Source organism: Halichoerus grypus, chromosome 7 (assembly GCF_964656455.1).
Source record: "Halichoerus grypus chromosome 7, mHalGry1.hap1.1, whole genome shotgun sequence".
In the NCBI taxonomy this organism is placed as follows: domain Eukaryota; kingdom Metazoa; phylum Chordata; class Mammalia; order Carnivora; family Phocidae; genus Halichoerus; species Halichoerus grypus.
Genome location: NC_135718.1, coordinates 6,724,250 through 6,740,860, shown reverse-complemented (window position 1 = coordinate 6,740,860; position 16,611 = coordinate 6,724,250). Strand labels below are relative to the sequence as shown.

At 41.5% G+C, this 16,611-nt stretch overlaps 1 protein-coding gene across 1 annotated transcript; it reads right to left on the bottom strand.

Annotated features, from left to right (window-relative positions):
• Positions 1-5,173: 5,173 nt before the first annotated feature.
• Positions 5,174-15,709, bottom strand: TEX36 (testis expressed 36). Its single transcript, XM_036103058.1, has 4 exons — positions 15,659-15,709; positions 10,477-10,608; positions 9,639-9,719; positions 5,174-5,470 (listed from the first exon to the last, which is right to left on the bottom strand). The coding sequence occupies exons 1-4, from the start codon at positions 15,707-15,709 to the stop codon at positions 5,174-5,176; spliced, it is 561 nt and encodes a 186-aa protein (XP_035958951.1).
• Positions 15,710-16,611: the final 902 nt, after the last annotated feature.

Genomic DNA, 16,611 nt, shown 5'->3' with positions numbered 1-16,611 from the left:
GATATTCTTTTGTGCTTTGTCAAAGCTTAATTGACCATATAGTTGTGGGTTTATTTCTGGGTTTTCTATTCTGTTCCATTGTTCTATGTGTCTGAGAGGGAAACTGACAAAAAGACTCTTTTTTTTTTTTAAGATTTTATTTATTTATTTATTTGAGAGACAGAGCTTGTGAGAGAGAGATCATGAGCAGTGGAGAGGGGCAGAGGGAGAAACAGACTCCCTGTTGAGCAGGAAGCCCAGGACCCTGGGATCATGACCTGAGCTGAAGACAGATGCGTAACTGACTGAGCCACCCAGGTGCCCCAAGAAACAGACTCTTAACTATAAAGAACATACTGATGGTTACCAGGGGGGAGGTCGGTGAGGGGACAGGGGAAATAGGTGATGGGTGTGAAGGAGGACTCTTGTGATGCGCACCAGGTGATGTATGGAATTGTTGAATCACTATATTGTACACCTGAAACTATTATTACACTACATGCGAACTAACTGGAATTTAAATAAAAACTTTTAAAAAAGAAAAAAAAGGTAAAATATTAATAAAAATAAAATGAACAGTATGTAGAGAAGCATGATGTATCTACAGAGTGGCCTTTGAAAGAAACAGCCTTACCTTACTTTACCTTACCACAAGAAAACAGGAAAGGCTGCAAATAATTGAGTTATGCTTTCACCTTGAGAAGCCATAAAGAAATAAAAATAAGCCCAAGAACAGAATACATAAACATGAAAGCATAAATTAGTAAGATCAAAAGCAAACAACAGCAACAAAAATGTAGATTTAGTAAAGAGAGCAAAGACATGTGAACAACATTTAACATGTCAAAGGACAGGACATAACTTTAAAGATTAAAGAGAATAACTAAATGAAATACCCCAGATTCAAAAATCAATATAAAACAGATGATTTCCTCTACAAATAATAGTGACCAAAGTTAGATGGGGCACCTGGCTGACTCAGTCAGATGAGTGTGCAACTCTTGATCTCAGGGTTGTGAGTTTGAGTCCCATGGTGGTGTAGAGATTACTAAAATATATATATATATAAATAAATAAACCAAAAAAAAGTGACCAAAATTCGAGAAAAAGAAAAAAAGAAATAGAAGATACAGACTAATTTTCATAAAATACATTGAGAAGATGTTCAAAGATCTGTACCTGAAAACTGCACCAGGTCCAGGAGATTTCATGGCAAATTCTATAGATATTTGCAATTTATACATGCAGTGTCAGAGCATAGTAAAAATAGATTTTAGAGGAGCACCTGGGTGGCTCAGTCGGTTGAGCCTCAGACTCTTGGTTTTGGCTCAGGTCGTGGTCTCCCAGTCATGAGATCAGACCCCTGCATCAGGCTCGCACTCAGCTTGAAGTCTGCTTGTCCCTCTCCCTCCCCCTCTCCTCCTCTGGGCACGCGTGTGCACTCTCTCTCTCTTAAATAAACAAATAAATAAAATATTTTTTAAAATAGATTTTAGGGATCCCTGTGTGGCACAGTCAGTTGAGCATCCAAATCTTGGTTTCAGCTCAGGTTGTGATTTCAGGGTCATGAGATTGAGCCCCGCATCTGGCTCCGGGCTCAGCATGGAGTCTGCTTAAGATTCTCACTCCCTCTCCCTCCGCCCCTCCCCACTGTGCTCTCTCTCTAAAATAAATAAATGAATCTTTTTAAAAAACAGATTTTAAAATCCTTTAAAAATTTGCATATCAAATCAAGAGAATAATACATCAAAAGAATAATATCAAAAGAATAATAAGAATAATACATCATATCATAACCAACTAAAGTTTGTCCCTAAGAATGTTAGTATGGGTGAACATTAGAAAATCCATTAATATACCTTACTACATTCACAGATTAATACAGAAAATTTATATGATCATCTCAATAAGTGCCAAAACATCACCTATAATATCACCATACATTAACAATAATAACTACAACAGATTTTAGAATTATTTCATAATCTCAAACATAGGGGGTCCTAAGCAAGGCATGAGATCCAGAAGCCATTAAATAGGAGATTTATACATTTTACTACATGAAAATACACACAGAACTAAAAATATGGTGTATACCACACCTGTGTAAGATGTTAACAATAGGGGAAACCGTGGGGGGTGATGAGTGGGGGAGAGTGGGTATATGGAAAGTGGGTACCACCCATTCAGTTTTCCTGTAAACCTAAAACAGCTCTAAGAAATAAAGCCTATTAATTTAAAATATATATATGGTAACAAAGAGGGAATAACCAACATTTGATACAAAAGCCTTAATATCTTAATATATCAAGAAATCATGCAAATAATTGAAGAGTAAGACAAATGAACCAATGGAACAATTAGTGAAAGATACAGATAAATAGTTCACAGCAAGAGAAACACAAATGGCTTTTCAATAGCAACACACACAATGAAAGAGATATAAATTGATACCATTTTTTAGCTAACAAACTGGTAAACATAAAAGAATTTGTTAATGCACGAGTGTGGGAAAATAGAAGCGCTCAGATCTCATATCCTATTGGCAAAGTTGTAAGCTGGAGACAGCCCCTTTCAGAAAATTTGATCTTAAAATTTTTAAAATTTAATATAAACTGAAATTGAAAATCCACGTATTCTTTGGTTAAACTAGTTTATTTTTATGAGTTTTACCATATAGAAATGCTCACAGATGTTTATAGGAGGAAAAGACAGAAACCTGCATAAATGGCCATCAGAAGATTCCAGGACCATGGCACACCTCCACGTAATGAAATACTAGGCAACCGTGTTTTCAAAAAAGAAGATTTATAAGTACTGATAAGGAATGACTTTGAAACTTCAAAGATGCATTCGTAAGGGTAGTTGGTAGTGGGGTAGCAGAAAAGCAACAGTGGAATGGTGTCTACCATTGGTGTTTGTTAAACGGTGTGGGTGCGTGTGTATGATAGAGAGAGAGAGAATGAATCCATACAAACTGCCTGGAAAAAGATGCACGTAAAAAAGTGTCAGTCAGTAGGGCTGGTGCTGGGAGAAAAAAATGGGGACTGGAGTTAGGGATAGCAGGGAAACCATTTTTCACTCTTTAATTTTCTTTTCTTTTTTTCCCGTGTACGTACATTACATGGACTTCACAATATAACTTAGGCAGAGAAAAACAAGAAACAAAGAATTAGAGATCATTCTTAACTGGATCAAGATTACCTATCTAAAACCTAAACAAGAGTCAGACTTCAGAGAAACGCATTAGAAGCAGCCCTGTTACATTCAGAAATAAGGATATGAACCATCCGTGCCAATATTCAAATTGTACCTGATGCAATAAAACGAGGGTTTTCACAGTATAAATGTGAAAAATGATACAAGTGATCATTTTTGCAAATGATATAATCGTCTGCATAGCAAATCCAAAAAAAATCCACTGAAAAATTATTAGAACTTTATTTTTGTTTTTTTGGAATATTTAATTACTACAAGTTTAGCCAGGTGTCAAATACTAGATTCACATACAGAAATCAATAGCTTTTTTACACATCAGTCAAAATCAACCTAAAAGTGTAACTTAAAAAAGAATTCAAAATAGCCACAGATGTTCAAAATATGCAGGAATAAATATAGAAAAGAAACATGTCAGAACTATGTGAAGAAAACTATAAAACTTTACTGAAGAACATAAAACAAGATTTGAATAAATGGTGAGATTCACTGTGCCGTAAGAATATCAGTTCTCCTATAAATTATTTTCTAAATTTGGGGAAATTTCTATCAAATTACCAGTGGATGTACTTGACAAGCTTATTCTAAAATTCATCTTTAGGGAAAACATCCAAATACAAACAAGAAAGTGTTGGTATTGAGTGCTGGTGACACTGGTAAGTTTATAGGAGTGGGATACAAAGGACCATTGAGTGGGAAAAGACATTCAACTTTGACAATAATCAGAGAAATGCAAAATAAGACAACAAGTAAAATTTTTGTCCTTACATATCCTTAAATATGTAGAAGATAATTTGAGGGGCACCTGGGTGGTTCAGTTGGTTAAACATCCAACTCTTGATTTCAGCTCAGGTTATGATCTCAGGGTCATGAGATCAAGCCCTGCATTGGGCTCCGTGCTGGGCATGGAGCCTGCTTAAGATTCTCTCTCTCCCTCTGCCCCTCCTCACCCTCTCACTCTCTAAATAAATAAATAAAAATAATAATTTGAGGGGGGAGAAACTGAAATGCACAGATACCATTGGTAGGAGTTTAATTAGTCCAGTCTCTAAGGTAATTTGGGAGTATTTATGAAAACTTAAACTGTGAATACCATCCAATCTAGCACTAACAGGGTAACTTTTCAGATTTTACTCCACAGGTGCATATAAACATCACCCAAAGAGGTTGATCAAAGTGTTCGTATAGCACCAGGTCTGACAGCAAAAAAGTAGAAGCAATTCAAATGCTCACTAATAAGGTAATTTCTAAAAACATGGTGCATCCATTTTAGGGAATACAGTGCAGCAGTTTAGAAAGCAAACCAGTCTATTCATACTGACATAGTAAGAACTCCCAAGATATATTGTTAGATATCAAAAGAAAGTTATAGAGCACCATGTGCTGTATAACAGTTTATGTTCAAAATTTATATGGAGTTATACATATGTATATGATTATAAGTGCACAGAATAAAAACAAATGGTTAACTTACTTCTGGGGACAGGACAAGGATTGGAGATGTGATGAAATCAAGGGGAACTCCTGCTACCTCTGTATTGTTTGAACTTTCAGAATGAAAATGTAATCCTATATCAATTACATAATTTTTTTAAACTCCCCCCAAAGGTAATGCGGCAATTTTAAAGTTCATTTAAATACATTTTCGTTTAAAGCACTTTCATTTAAAGTGTGTATATCTTCACATATCTTTATTTTATAAGGACTTGAATGTTTTTCAACCTTATTAAAAAACAAATATTTTAAAGTGGGGAGTGGTAACATAATGTGTAGCTTTTCTAGTTTCTCAGTATAAAGACTTTAATCTCTGTGGTAACAAAGCAAGAATATTTCACCTCAGCATTAAGGCATGTGCAGTCTCTAATCTCTAATTTAAACAAATCCTATGTCAACTAGTATGGCTGAACCAGAAAACACATACTTTTAGAATGTTCAGTGCAATACTAATATTACAAAACTCAATAACCTTCTGGAAGGATTAGGGCTCCAGTGAAGAACCAACCTTCTTGTCAATAGCAAACCTTACTTTTGGAGTCTTTTTCAAAAACTCTGTATAGCTTCTCTGAGGAATAAATTTAAAAGACTTCCATATCTCATTATAATGTCTTGGGAAGCGTCTGAAAATTGGGACCACCACAACTTCTTGATAGACATATGATATTTGGTTATTTGAAAAGCCATCAAGACAAGATGGAACATAGTCACACGCCCAGAGATTGAAATTTCTTGAAACATGTTGCCGTCTCTCTGGGGAGATCTTCCTACGTCCCAGGCCCTGGGAAAGAATTATAAGAAGATTAGGAGAAAAATATTCAAGGTCACAGAATTCTGAGGTCTTTAGTAAAACCAGCTACATGGCATCCTATGTCTTAATGCAGAATATGGCAACCACTACAAGAGGTATCCTTCACCGACTTGCTAAAGGCTGCACATCAACACTCACAGTATGCTGGTGGTGTTTTGTTAGGATTCTTTCAGTCTTCCACTTACACCAATGGGGCTGGTCTTCTAGAGACACAGAGGGTGGAACCAGAGAGACCACAGCTGGAAACAGTCTATTAGCCGGCCTGGACTCCCTGGCACCCTGGGCAATTTCTCTGCACCCATGTGGCATCTCAGTGAATCTGCTGCTGGCTGCATCCCAGCATTCAATGGGATAGACAGTTCTCCCTCTAAGAAGTCCACAGAGGCTGGATTCTTCCCATGAAGGAAGCAACACCTTTGGGGATCTGCCCACAGGCTTCCTTATTAACACTCGGAACCTCACACATGAACCTGAGAACGACTATGTATTCAGAATTGTGCTTTTGATCTGATCATAATGAGAAGACAACATTATGCTTAGACAAAAGACTAGGAGAAAAGAGACATTAGATTACACAGACTTTACATTACAGATCGTCACCAACTCACAATGGAGCAACATACCATAATCCCATGGTAAGGTGAAAAAATCGTAAATTAGGGACTCTCTGTAGCGAAGTGAGTTTGTCTTTTCATAAGGACCAGTATCATTCAGAGTGGCAGCAGGTGGCACATTCCAATGAAGGTAATTTGAAGAGAGTTTAGTAAAGGGACTATTTCGGGGGAACCCTATGGGGAAAGTGCAGAGGCTCCAGGTCCAAGGGCTTGAGGAGGAATGTAGTCCCCACAGATTGGCCCCTGGTGCCAGGGCAGAGAGAAAGGGGGAGACTGGCTCTGGAGGGAAGATGCTGCCCAAGCACCTTTCTAAAAATGTACCTGCAGATACTCCAGAAAAAAAATAAAAAACAGATAAAAGGAGACAAAATGAATAGGGAAAGAGCTACAAGGAAAGGAACAAGTAAAGCTTGTAATTAGGTCTAATTACTTACTGATAATGCTATGAAATATATTGAAACGTCACATAAGAATCTACAAAAAGAAAAGAAGGGAGGGGAGAGAGAGAAAGGCAGGAGGAGGGAGAGAGGGAGAGAAATCTGGAACTGAAATCCCAGGATTTCAACTTGACTGCTTTGAACCCCAAGAGGTGCCACTTAACATTATCCCATGAAAATGGCACCTTCTTGAGTTGGGAAAGCACATCCTGGCCCCCAACACAAGAATCCCTAGAGAGGAAAGTGAGGGAGGTCAGTACACTGAAGGACTTGCCTTATTCTTGGGGGAAAAGCTATAGATATTAAATTTTATATTAATAGAGTAATAGAGTGTCAATGTATTTCTTAAACATTTATACTTAAGGGTAACCACTATTAGACAAGAGAAGTCAGAGTGAGCAAATAAATTCAATCTAACAAAGTCAGGACAGCGAGGGAAAAAAAAAAAAGAAACAACATGCGAACATGGTAAACAGGAAACATAAAATGAGATAGCAGAAATAAAACCCAAAACACAAATCATAACAATGTGAATGGGTGAAATTCTTATACAAAGAAACAATGACTCTTGGATTTTTTTTAAACCATTCTCTATTTTATTTATGATTTAAAAAAAAAGAAAACCAACATGAAATGACTAAGAAGCATAAGGACAAAGGAATAAACCATAATAAAAGTAACGACTGTTATCAAAAAGAAAGTAATAGTGGCAAAGCTAATATTGCAATCTAGAATTCATGGCTAAAAACACTAAGGTATGTAAAGAGAGACACTTCATTTTGATAAATAATAAAAGCCACCAAGAAAATAAAATACTCATGAATTTTTATGCAGAAAGATACGGCATTAAACTATATAAGGCAAAAAGAATTTAGAAATTCAAGAATAATCTTAGAAGGGAAAATTGACAGATAAAGACAAAAACTAAGAAAAGGATATGAAGGATTTGAATAACATAATTGAGTCTTAAATAAAATAAAGAACTTTGTAATCAACAGATGGGGAATATATGTTCTTTTTAAACACCCATGAAATACTTGTTAAAATTAATCATGTATAAGATAAAAAAGATAATCTTTATAATTCAAAATCCATATTCTATAAAAATATAACCCACTGAACTAGATATTAGCAATAAAAGATGATCTCAAAAAATTCTGACCATGTAGAAAATTCAAAACATTCTTCTAAATTATTTTTAGAATTAAAAATTAAATCATAGACTATTTGAGAGCAAATAACAATGAAACTTTAGTTAGAAAAACTGTTGGGATGTAGCCAAAGCAATAATCTGAGGAATATTCATAGTTTTAATAAGTTCATTAACAAAAACAGTTGCAAGCATATGAACTAAACATGCAACCAAAAAAGATTAAAAAGAACAGCAAAATAAGAGTATTTTAGGAGGTGTTACACCAACAAATTTGAAAAGAAATAGATAAATTTTAGGTAAACACATATCAATAAAATCTACATGAGAATAAATCAATTGAATAGATTAATAAACAATGGAGAAATTGAAAGGGTAAAGCAGTAAAAAAAACAAGAACAAAAAAAAAACTTTCTCTAAAAAAAATGATTAAATCCAAATAATTTTAAGGGCAAATTCTATCTAAACCTAAACTCATTAAACCAAAAGTTCACACCTGATCTAAACTATTCCCAAACATAGAGAAAGTTGGGAAGCTTCCAGTGTTTTCTATGAGACTAACATAGCTCTGGCAAACTATTTGTGGTACAATCCTGTTTATCGCATTAACAAGATACACACTTATATGTATATGTTTGCATGTGAATTGCAAAAATTCTCCAATTTTACCCACCAAACCATTATTTGTGAGGCATCAAACTGGCATTGTGAGGAGGAAAAGTAAGAGTGCAAATTTTTTTTTTAATTTTATTTAATTCTGTACTGTTTGAAAGTTGTAAAGGACATATGTTACTTTGATAATTCAGAAAACCATTTTAAGCATTCCATTTAGAGAGGCAGGCAGAGTGGATATTCTGGATCTGTATTCAACACTCTGCCAGGGGCAAACCAGAATTTTTAGGTTAAATCACTTCAATTTAGCTTAGATATGGTAGCCTAGAGGAAATAGTAACTTTGGGCAAGTTGTTTAGCTTCCCTGTTATCAGGTTCCCCATCTTTAAATAGGGGATGATGAGTAATTAGCCAGCAGTGTTGTCTTGAGGATTAAATGAGATAGTATGAGATGCTAGCATATGGCAAATGCTTAATAAATGGTGGGTGTTATGTACATCAACATCATCATCATCACGGATGTTCAGATTCGGTAAGGATTCTCAGAGATCACCTGATCCACCCCTCTACCTCAGATATATTAACGCTGCCCTGTCCAGTTTGACAACCCCCAGCCACATGGACGCTCCAAATGTGGGTCTTCCAAATGGAGAGGTACCAATCTGGATTTTAAAGACTTAGTTTAGGGAATGTAAAATATCTCATAAATAATGTTTATATTGATTACATGTTGAATCGATAATTTGGGGAGTTACTGAGTTAAATAAAATATATTATTAAAATTAATATTCACCTCTTTCTACTTCATGTGGCTACTAGAGAATTTAAAATTATGTCTGCAGCTCACTAGATTTCCAGGGCACAGAGCTGTGTTCACCACCACTAAGTGCTATCAGACTCTACTTACTCCACTGAGGGCGACTCATCCCCTCCGGGGAAGGCCAGCTCCAGTGATTGGGAAGTCCTTTGTATTATGTAAGCTTCCCTTCCTCTTACCTCTCCCTGTGGGGTGTGGTTCTGCCCACCAGAGACACACGGGCAACCCCTCCTTCCCATGATAGATCTTCACAAGAAAGCTCATGACTGAGACAGTTTACGAGAAGGCACTTTGAGAAATAGGAAGTACACACTAACGTAGGCAGAAGGACTGTGCCGTCTGGTGCAGAAAGTGGCATGGAACTCTGAGAGGTTCATGCATTTTTTTTTTAACCTGTTATGAGGCATTAATTTTGACCTGGTTCCAATTTTGAGGAAAATCCTCTGCCTTCACCGTGCCTCCCAGGGGCGCTCCCAGTTTGACCAGTGATTTGGGGAGCAATACTCACAGAGTCCAGGTAGCATCCAGAGCTCTGAAAGCTGTGCCGATTGTCGTGGACAGAGAAGGGGAAGTTGTCACTTACGGCTTGCTGGAAAAGACCGAGGGAGGAGATGAAAAGACACACATCAGGACCCCAACGTGCTTTCAGAACCCACATACAGTAGCATGGACGGAAGACAGAGGAGGCAAAGGGACCTCTAAGTAAGAATGAAACCTCACCCCCCACCTCCGGAAAGGAGCAAAGGGCCCAGGACAGCCGGGTCGTGGGTGTGCCCACCAACTCAAGGCTTTAAAACTCGACCTGACCGGTGACCTTGCAGAAAATCATAAGAATTCTCTTTCAAAACACCTTCTTTGGAGGCAAAGAAGGAAGAGCGTATAGGTTCATGGAATGGAAAGCTGGTAAGGACTTTTGAGGCCGTCAAGACCAAACGTCTTCACCTGACCAATAAGGACCCTGGCAGCCCAGAGCCCTGACCCAAACAATCAGCCTGAGTTAGCCCAGGGTGAGGTCCACACGCGCTTCTCCTTCAGCCCACTGCGCGCTGCTGAAGCTGCTCACAAACTGGCGGGGATGTGCACGTTAAAGCTGTAACCAAAGGTGATGTTCCTTACGCACAGATGGGCCTCACTTGATTGTCTGGGCCAGGAGGCAGTTCCTTCTAGAGATTATTTGGGGTGTCACAGTGAGCAGGATATGAGATGGGATGCTACCCGTATTTAGGGAGCCAGGGATGGCAAAAGAGTAGTTCCTTCCAAAGAACGGGCTGGCCAGAAATGCCAGGGGGCTGCCCCCGTGGAGAGCCACACGGACGGGGGGCCCCGGGCCGACACTCCGGACTCACCTTCTCCCGGACTCTGTAGATCGGTGGTAGCTTCCCCTCCACTTGCCGAGACAAATGGGGACGGTGGGGCTCTTTTAACATAGCACTTGTGCTGGATTCTGGCGTCTTTTCTGTTAGTCCAATCTGAGGGAACTGAAAAACCAGCACAGGCCGTGATTAAAACCAGACACAACTGTATCTCAAAGCCAAGGATCGGGGCTTCCTCCGTAATGTGATTAAGATGCCATTTGGGTGCTTCTGGTGTGCGGTGGAAATGGCATAATTTTTATAATTTTCAAGTATTCTTTCCAAGACAAAAAAATATGGTGATGGCCCCAGGCCATCCCGGCCAGCTGTTGCCAGTTACGGGGCCACCCCCGCTGCGCCCCCCGCGGCGCCCCCCCCCCCCCCCGGGAAACGCTTCGCCCGGGTGAGGGGGCGTGGCCTGTGAGCGCCAGCCGAGCTCTGAGAAGGCTCAAGGGTGCGAGACCTTCCTTCCGGTCAGGGCGCGCCCCACGTGGGGGCCGAGGGTTCACCTGGCCCCCTGCAGGTGGGGGATGGTGCTCAAACACAGTGGCGTCGCCGCTGAGAAGGTGCGGGGTGGGGAAAGTCCATGAGGAACAAAGAGGGGATAGGATGCAAAGCATAATACTAAAGATGATTTGGGGAGGCTGTTGGTATCTCCCCATGAACAGGGGGGAAGGAAACACGTCTGGGCAGAGGGAGGAGGTCCCAAGAAGGGCCTCCGCCCACCCCACAGAGAGCTCTGGGCATGGGACGGCCTCTCAGAACGTCCTGAGCCAGGGCGAGGGGACTGGGCCTTTGTGCACCCTCATGGATCAGTCACCGCGCGTGGGTTGTTCTAGGAAGAGGCGGTGACCTCGAGGAGGTAGCTGCCTTCAGCCAAGGCATCCCTAGGGTCAGAGCACGGAGTTCTTCCAACTGGGGAGGGACCATAATTCGGTGGTTGGGTCACAGACTGTAGATTCAGAGGTCCTGAGTCCAGTCCCAGCTTTCTCTCCTATGAGGTGAGCCTGATTCAAGAGATTGAAATTTTCCAAGCCTCAGTCTCTTTATCTGTAAAATGGGAATAATAATACTTATTTGACAGGATAGATGTGATTAAAAGGGAAAATGCATGCACCAGAGAATACTCTATACCTGCTAGCAGATTCTGGTTTTGCTCACAGCTGTCCCCTCCCCGATCCCCAGACCCACTGCCACGCCTCAGACTCCTGCTCCTTCCTTTCTGCTGGATTACAAGGCATTTGGCCAACACAGCTATTCTCCCTCGTTCCTTCTCACATCGCCGCGTAACTGTGTACTCAGGTGGCTCCTGTCCGCTGCCGGCACCGAGTGTGTTCAGTCTATTACTGTTTATGTAAAAAGGTGGGGAGGTTACCTCCTACACAAGGTACACTTGGTGGGGTGTCCTCTGCAGCAGTGAGAAGCAGTGGGCTAGGTGACACACAGCCACTGAGCCGTCTCTTAAACACAGTGCTGAGTGGCAAGAAGAAAACCAGAATGAGATCTATAAGCCAACACCATTTCTGTAAATAAAGAACCCATGCACACGAGACAATACCTGATTTACAGAACACATCCGAATGAAAAAGCTCCCAGTAAACACTTATGAATGACTGCAGGAATGGGGATCAGGGCAGTGAAACAGGCCAGTGCCCCAGCCAGCACCTGCCTGGAACCCCAACCAGCGCCCAAACAGCGCCCAGCCAGCACCCAGCCAGCCAGGAGCCAGGGACCCAGCCAGCGCCCCAACCAGCACCCGGCCAGCACCCAAAGCACCCCCAGCCAGCACCCCAACCAGCGCCAGACCAGCACCCAACCGGCCAGGAGCCTGCACCCCAACTAGCATCCTAACCAGCGCCCAGGCTCTCCAGGGGACCTGAAGGAGGGAGGGAGGAGGGAACCAGGAAGGAGGAAGACTTCCTTTTCACAATCATGTTCCACTGTTTAAATGTTTTAACTAAGTGCATCCATTACATCCTCTTTTCTTCCACAATAAAAATATCTGTTTCTGATTACAGTTGTAATAATACTCGTGGCTTAAAAAAAAATCAAACATAAAACAAAAGGAAGTCAAATTCCCCTGGACTCATTAGTGACCCTCTTTTTCATACATCCCTGTAGACATGTACACCCATGTATGTGTATATATGGATGTGTGTATATATATATATAGATAATTTTGCATACGTAGGGTCATATTATACATGTGGTTTCTAAACATCATGTATGCCTATTTATTTAAGAGTAACTTTTGATTACTTTCTCCCCCCCTTTTGTCACCCCAGATGACAATATTCATGGCTGAGTGCTCACGTACACAAACACCTAACCTGCAGAGGGGGCTTCGATTGCCTCACAAAAATTGGACCGTAGGATGCATACTGTTCTGCTCTTTGCTTTCCCACTTAACAAGGTACCCTAGACATTTTCCCAAGCCAACCTATATATTTCTAACTCCCTCTGTTATATTTTGTAATGTTCTAAAACAATTTTTTTTCCAAAGTAAATATAAAAAATACAAAGAGCCTCCAGACCCATAACCTTCCCTTGCTCCCTTCCTCCCCTCTGGCTGTGTCAACATTCCTGTCTGGGCAGCTACAGAAAATCAGGCAGGGGTGGGAGTCATTCTAGCATCAGGAATGATCCCTCTCGCCAGCTAAATGACAACTGACTTGAGTTCATTTGTATGCTGGAAGTCTAAGGACTAAATCACTAGGAAAAAAATAAAGTCTCTAGTATTTTAATTTCACTCTTTTAAAATGTATATTTAATGTTGATAACATGATAGCTGTGAAATAAACCCTTCTGTTGGATATTGTAACCATGAAATATAGCTTTTTAACTAGTTGGCAGTGAAATTTTTGCTGCATTCAATCACACAATGACTGCAATATTAAACAGGAAGGTGAAAGTGTATGCGAAAAACCTTTCCTACCCGGCAACAGCCAGATTACAAGCAGCAAGGTCAACTGCAAAATGACTGTCACCTTTAATGTGGCAATTACTGTCCTCCCCAGTGGGCTGCTGCTGACTCAAAGCCAATGATTTCTTTAATTTTCCCAACTGACCTGCAAGTCACTTTGGGAAACTTCATGATCAGCACTATTCTTCTTATGCTCTGAGGTGCTGGCCGCAGAAGGGACCCACCCCAAACCTGCAAGTCAGACTTTGGGAAGTAATGCCTCTCCACCTGAGCAGGGGCCCCGGGCGCAGTCCTGGGATCACAATAGGAGAGGAAATGTTCTTTCCTGCTTTCTCCCATGTGACAGAACCCTGACTTTGTTTGAGGTGGCAATGTGGCTGCTTAAAAAAATACCTCCCCAAACTCCTGGGCAGTTTAATTGGCTATGTGACCCAATGAGATCAAAGCAGAAGTCTGCAGGGCGGGGGTCCTGGGATAGCTTTGTTTTCCCCCATGAAAAGGGACAGAATCAGCCAACAGGTGCCTTCTGTCTTTTTGTCCTTTGACTTCCCCCTCATTTACCCACCTGAGTTGTCGTGTCACCAAGGATGGTGTCACCAAAGTGACACAACAGAGGACTGAAAAGGACCTGATGACCTCCAAGAGCATCTGTCTCAGCCCTGAATTGCCTCCTTCTGGATTTATTGTTACTGGAGAAATACAAACCCTTATTTGGTTCACTATAGTCAGCTTTTTATGAAACCTGGTCAAACACAGTCATTGCTGATATTGTAGGTGATAGAGGGGAAGCTACTTAGTCTGAGAAACTTGTATTTTTCTCTTCCAGACTGACTCATGTTATGTAATTCATCCTATTTCCCATTTTACTTTGGCTGCCAGGAATCTCAGAGTCAAATCCGATGATATTATATAAATAGCAGTCATGTAAGCCATATGGCCGGTGTATGTTACATATCTTCCCAGTCTCAGCCTTTTATTCTTAAATATATTCAAACTGATTCTGAATTTTTATTTTTTTACGCTTTCCTGCTTTATTGTGAATATTTTCCATACATTACTGTAAATCTTTGAGGAATGACGCAGGGTATATAAGGAAAAAAATGTAGATGTATATGTATAATATTAATATACAGAGTAGTTAACAAGTATTTAATGGTTACTCTGTTTGCATGCATCATACTAAGCACTCTGTGTGAATGGTCTCATTGATCTGCACAATAGCCCTATAACCCTGGTACACTATGCTCCCATTTAACAGACAAAGAAACTGTGATTTAGGAGTAAGTTTCTTAGCCAAGATCACATCCAGGTGGGTAAAATTAGTTTGTTTTTTTTAAGATTTTATTTATTTTGAGAGAGAGAGAAAGAGAGAGTGCACAAGCAGAGGGAAGGGCAGAGGGAGAGAGAGACTCTCTAGCAGACTCTGCACTGAGCATGGAGCTTGACACCGGGTTCCATCTCACCATCCTGAGATCATGACCTGAGCCGAAACCAAGAGTCGGACACTTAACCGACTGAGCCACCCAGGCGCCCCATAAAGTTAGTTTTTTAAAGCCTTCAGACTGAAATGCTTCAAGGTGTTTTCTATTTTTCCTTTCCTTTCCTTTTTTTTTTTTTTTTAAGATTTTATTTATTTGACACAGAGAGAGAGAGTGAGAGAGGGAACACAAGCAGGGGGAGTAGGAGAGGGAGAAGCAGGCTCCCCGCCGAGCAGGGAGCCCGATGCGGGGCTCCATCCCAGGACTCTGGGATCATGACCTGAGCTGAAGGCAGACGCTTAACGACTGAGCCACCCAGGCGCCCCTATTTTTCCTTTTCTTTTTAAACAAAAAAGTGTTAACTTTTCCGTGTATTACAGCTCTGATACAATCGGTAAATAAAAAGACAAAGATCCCAGCCCCCACCAAATTTATATTCTAGGAGGGGAAAGAAACAGCACACATAATACAGTAGATCACATAGTATGCAGCAAGATAGATGTTATAAAAAAAAGAAAAAGAGCACCCAGCAACGACAGCCTTGTGGACACTCACAAGAGTGCTGAATGTTTTACACACACGAGTTGTTTCATTTAATCCTCCCAAGGACGCTATGAGAGTCCCATTTCACAGGTGAAGGAACTGAGGTTAGGTAAGTGATTCATCAAAAGCGATGCCACGTGAAGTAGCCGCAGCGGGATCTAGACTCATTTCTGTGACCTTGACCACACCCACGTGGCCTGAGAAAGGAGAGAGAAGCCACCATCTTTCTCACCCATCTTCCATCCTTGTCTAAAGCTGGGTTGAAGCGTCTCCCTTTGGCCATTTTCTGCAGGAAGCTGAAGGTGGCTGAGGTTGGCTCCCTTACCTCCCCACTGCCTTGGAAACTCTGCGCATCTGGAAGACCCTCCTCCTCCTTGTTCCTGACCTGAAGCCTCTACCAGGAGGGGAGGCCCAGGGGGACCCACCGTTGCCATAGAATCAGAACCCCCGTCACAATGGGGGAGGACTTCGGGTCTTCTAAGCCCTCTGAGGGTTCCTGCACGGGGTCCTTGCACCTGCTGTTCCCTAAGGTGTAAGGCAGAGAGTCACCGGGTCCCAGCTGAGGAACCCCTTTAACAGGTCAGACAAGTGGGAACCAGACAGCCTGGAGGTAAAAGCGAACTTTTGTCCCCTCTAAATCCTCGAACTGGTGACATTAGAGTTGAACGTCCCCATGGTAACCATCTGTCCCAACTTCTTAGTTTTCAGAGAAGTGAATTGAATCCAGGCAGGAGATGACCTTCTCCTTCTCGGTGGGATTGTGACACCCAGGCCCCACGGTTCCCTCCCTGTCCCAGCTCAGACTCTCTGTCCCGCGGGCACCCGCTGCTTGCTCACCTTACTGCACGCCACCGAGGCGCCAAGGAAACAACAATCGTGAGCAATCGTGAAACGCCAGGTGCTGTGCTGAACTGAATACGTTCACGTGTTTTTATCTTATTTTTGCTCCACGACAACCTTTGGCATTTACAAATGAGAAAACAAGGGTCAGGCAGCCAATGGAGCTGGCGCTGGGTCAGGGGACGGCTCCAGAGCTCACGAGCCTTCCCGAGGGCCAGCTGGCCTCCCCGGGGTGCACAGGCTGGTCCTGAGACCTGGCCTTTCGCTCCGAGCCCAGATACCCAAATCTGCTCAGCAGTGTGATTTCTGCTTCTCTCCCTTTCTTTCTCCTTTTTAAATGTTCTA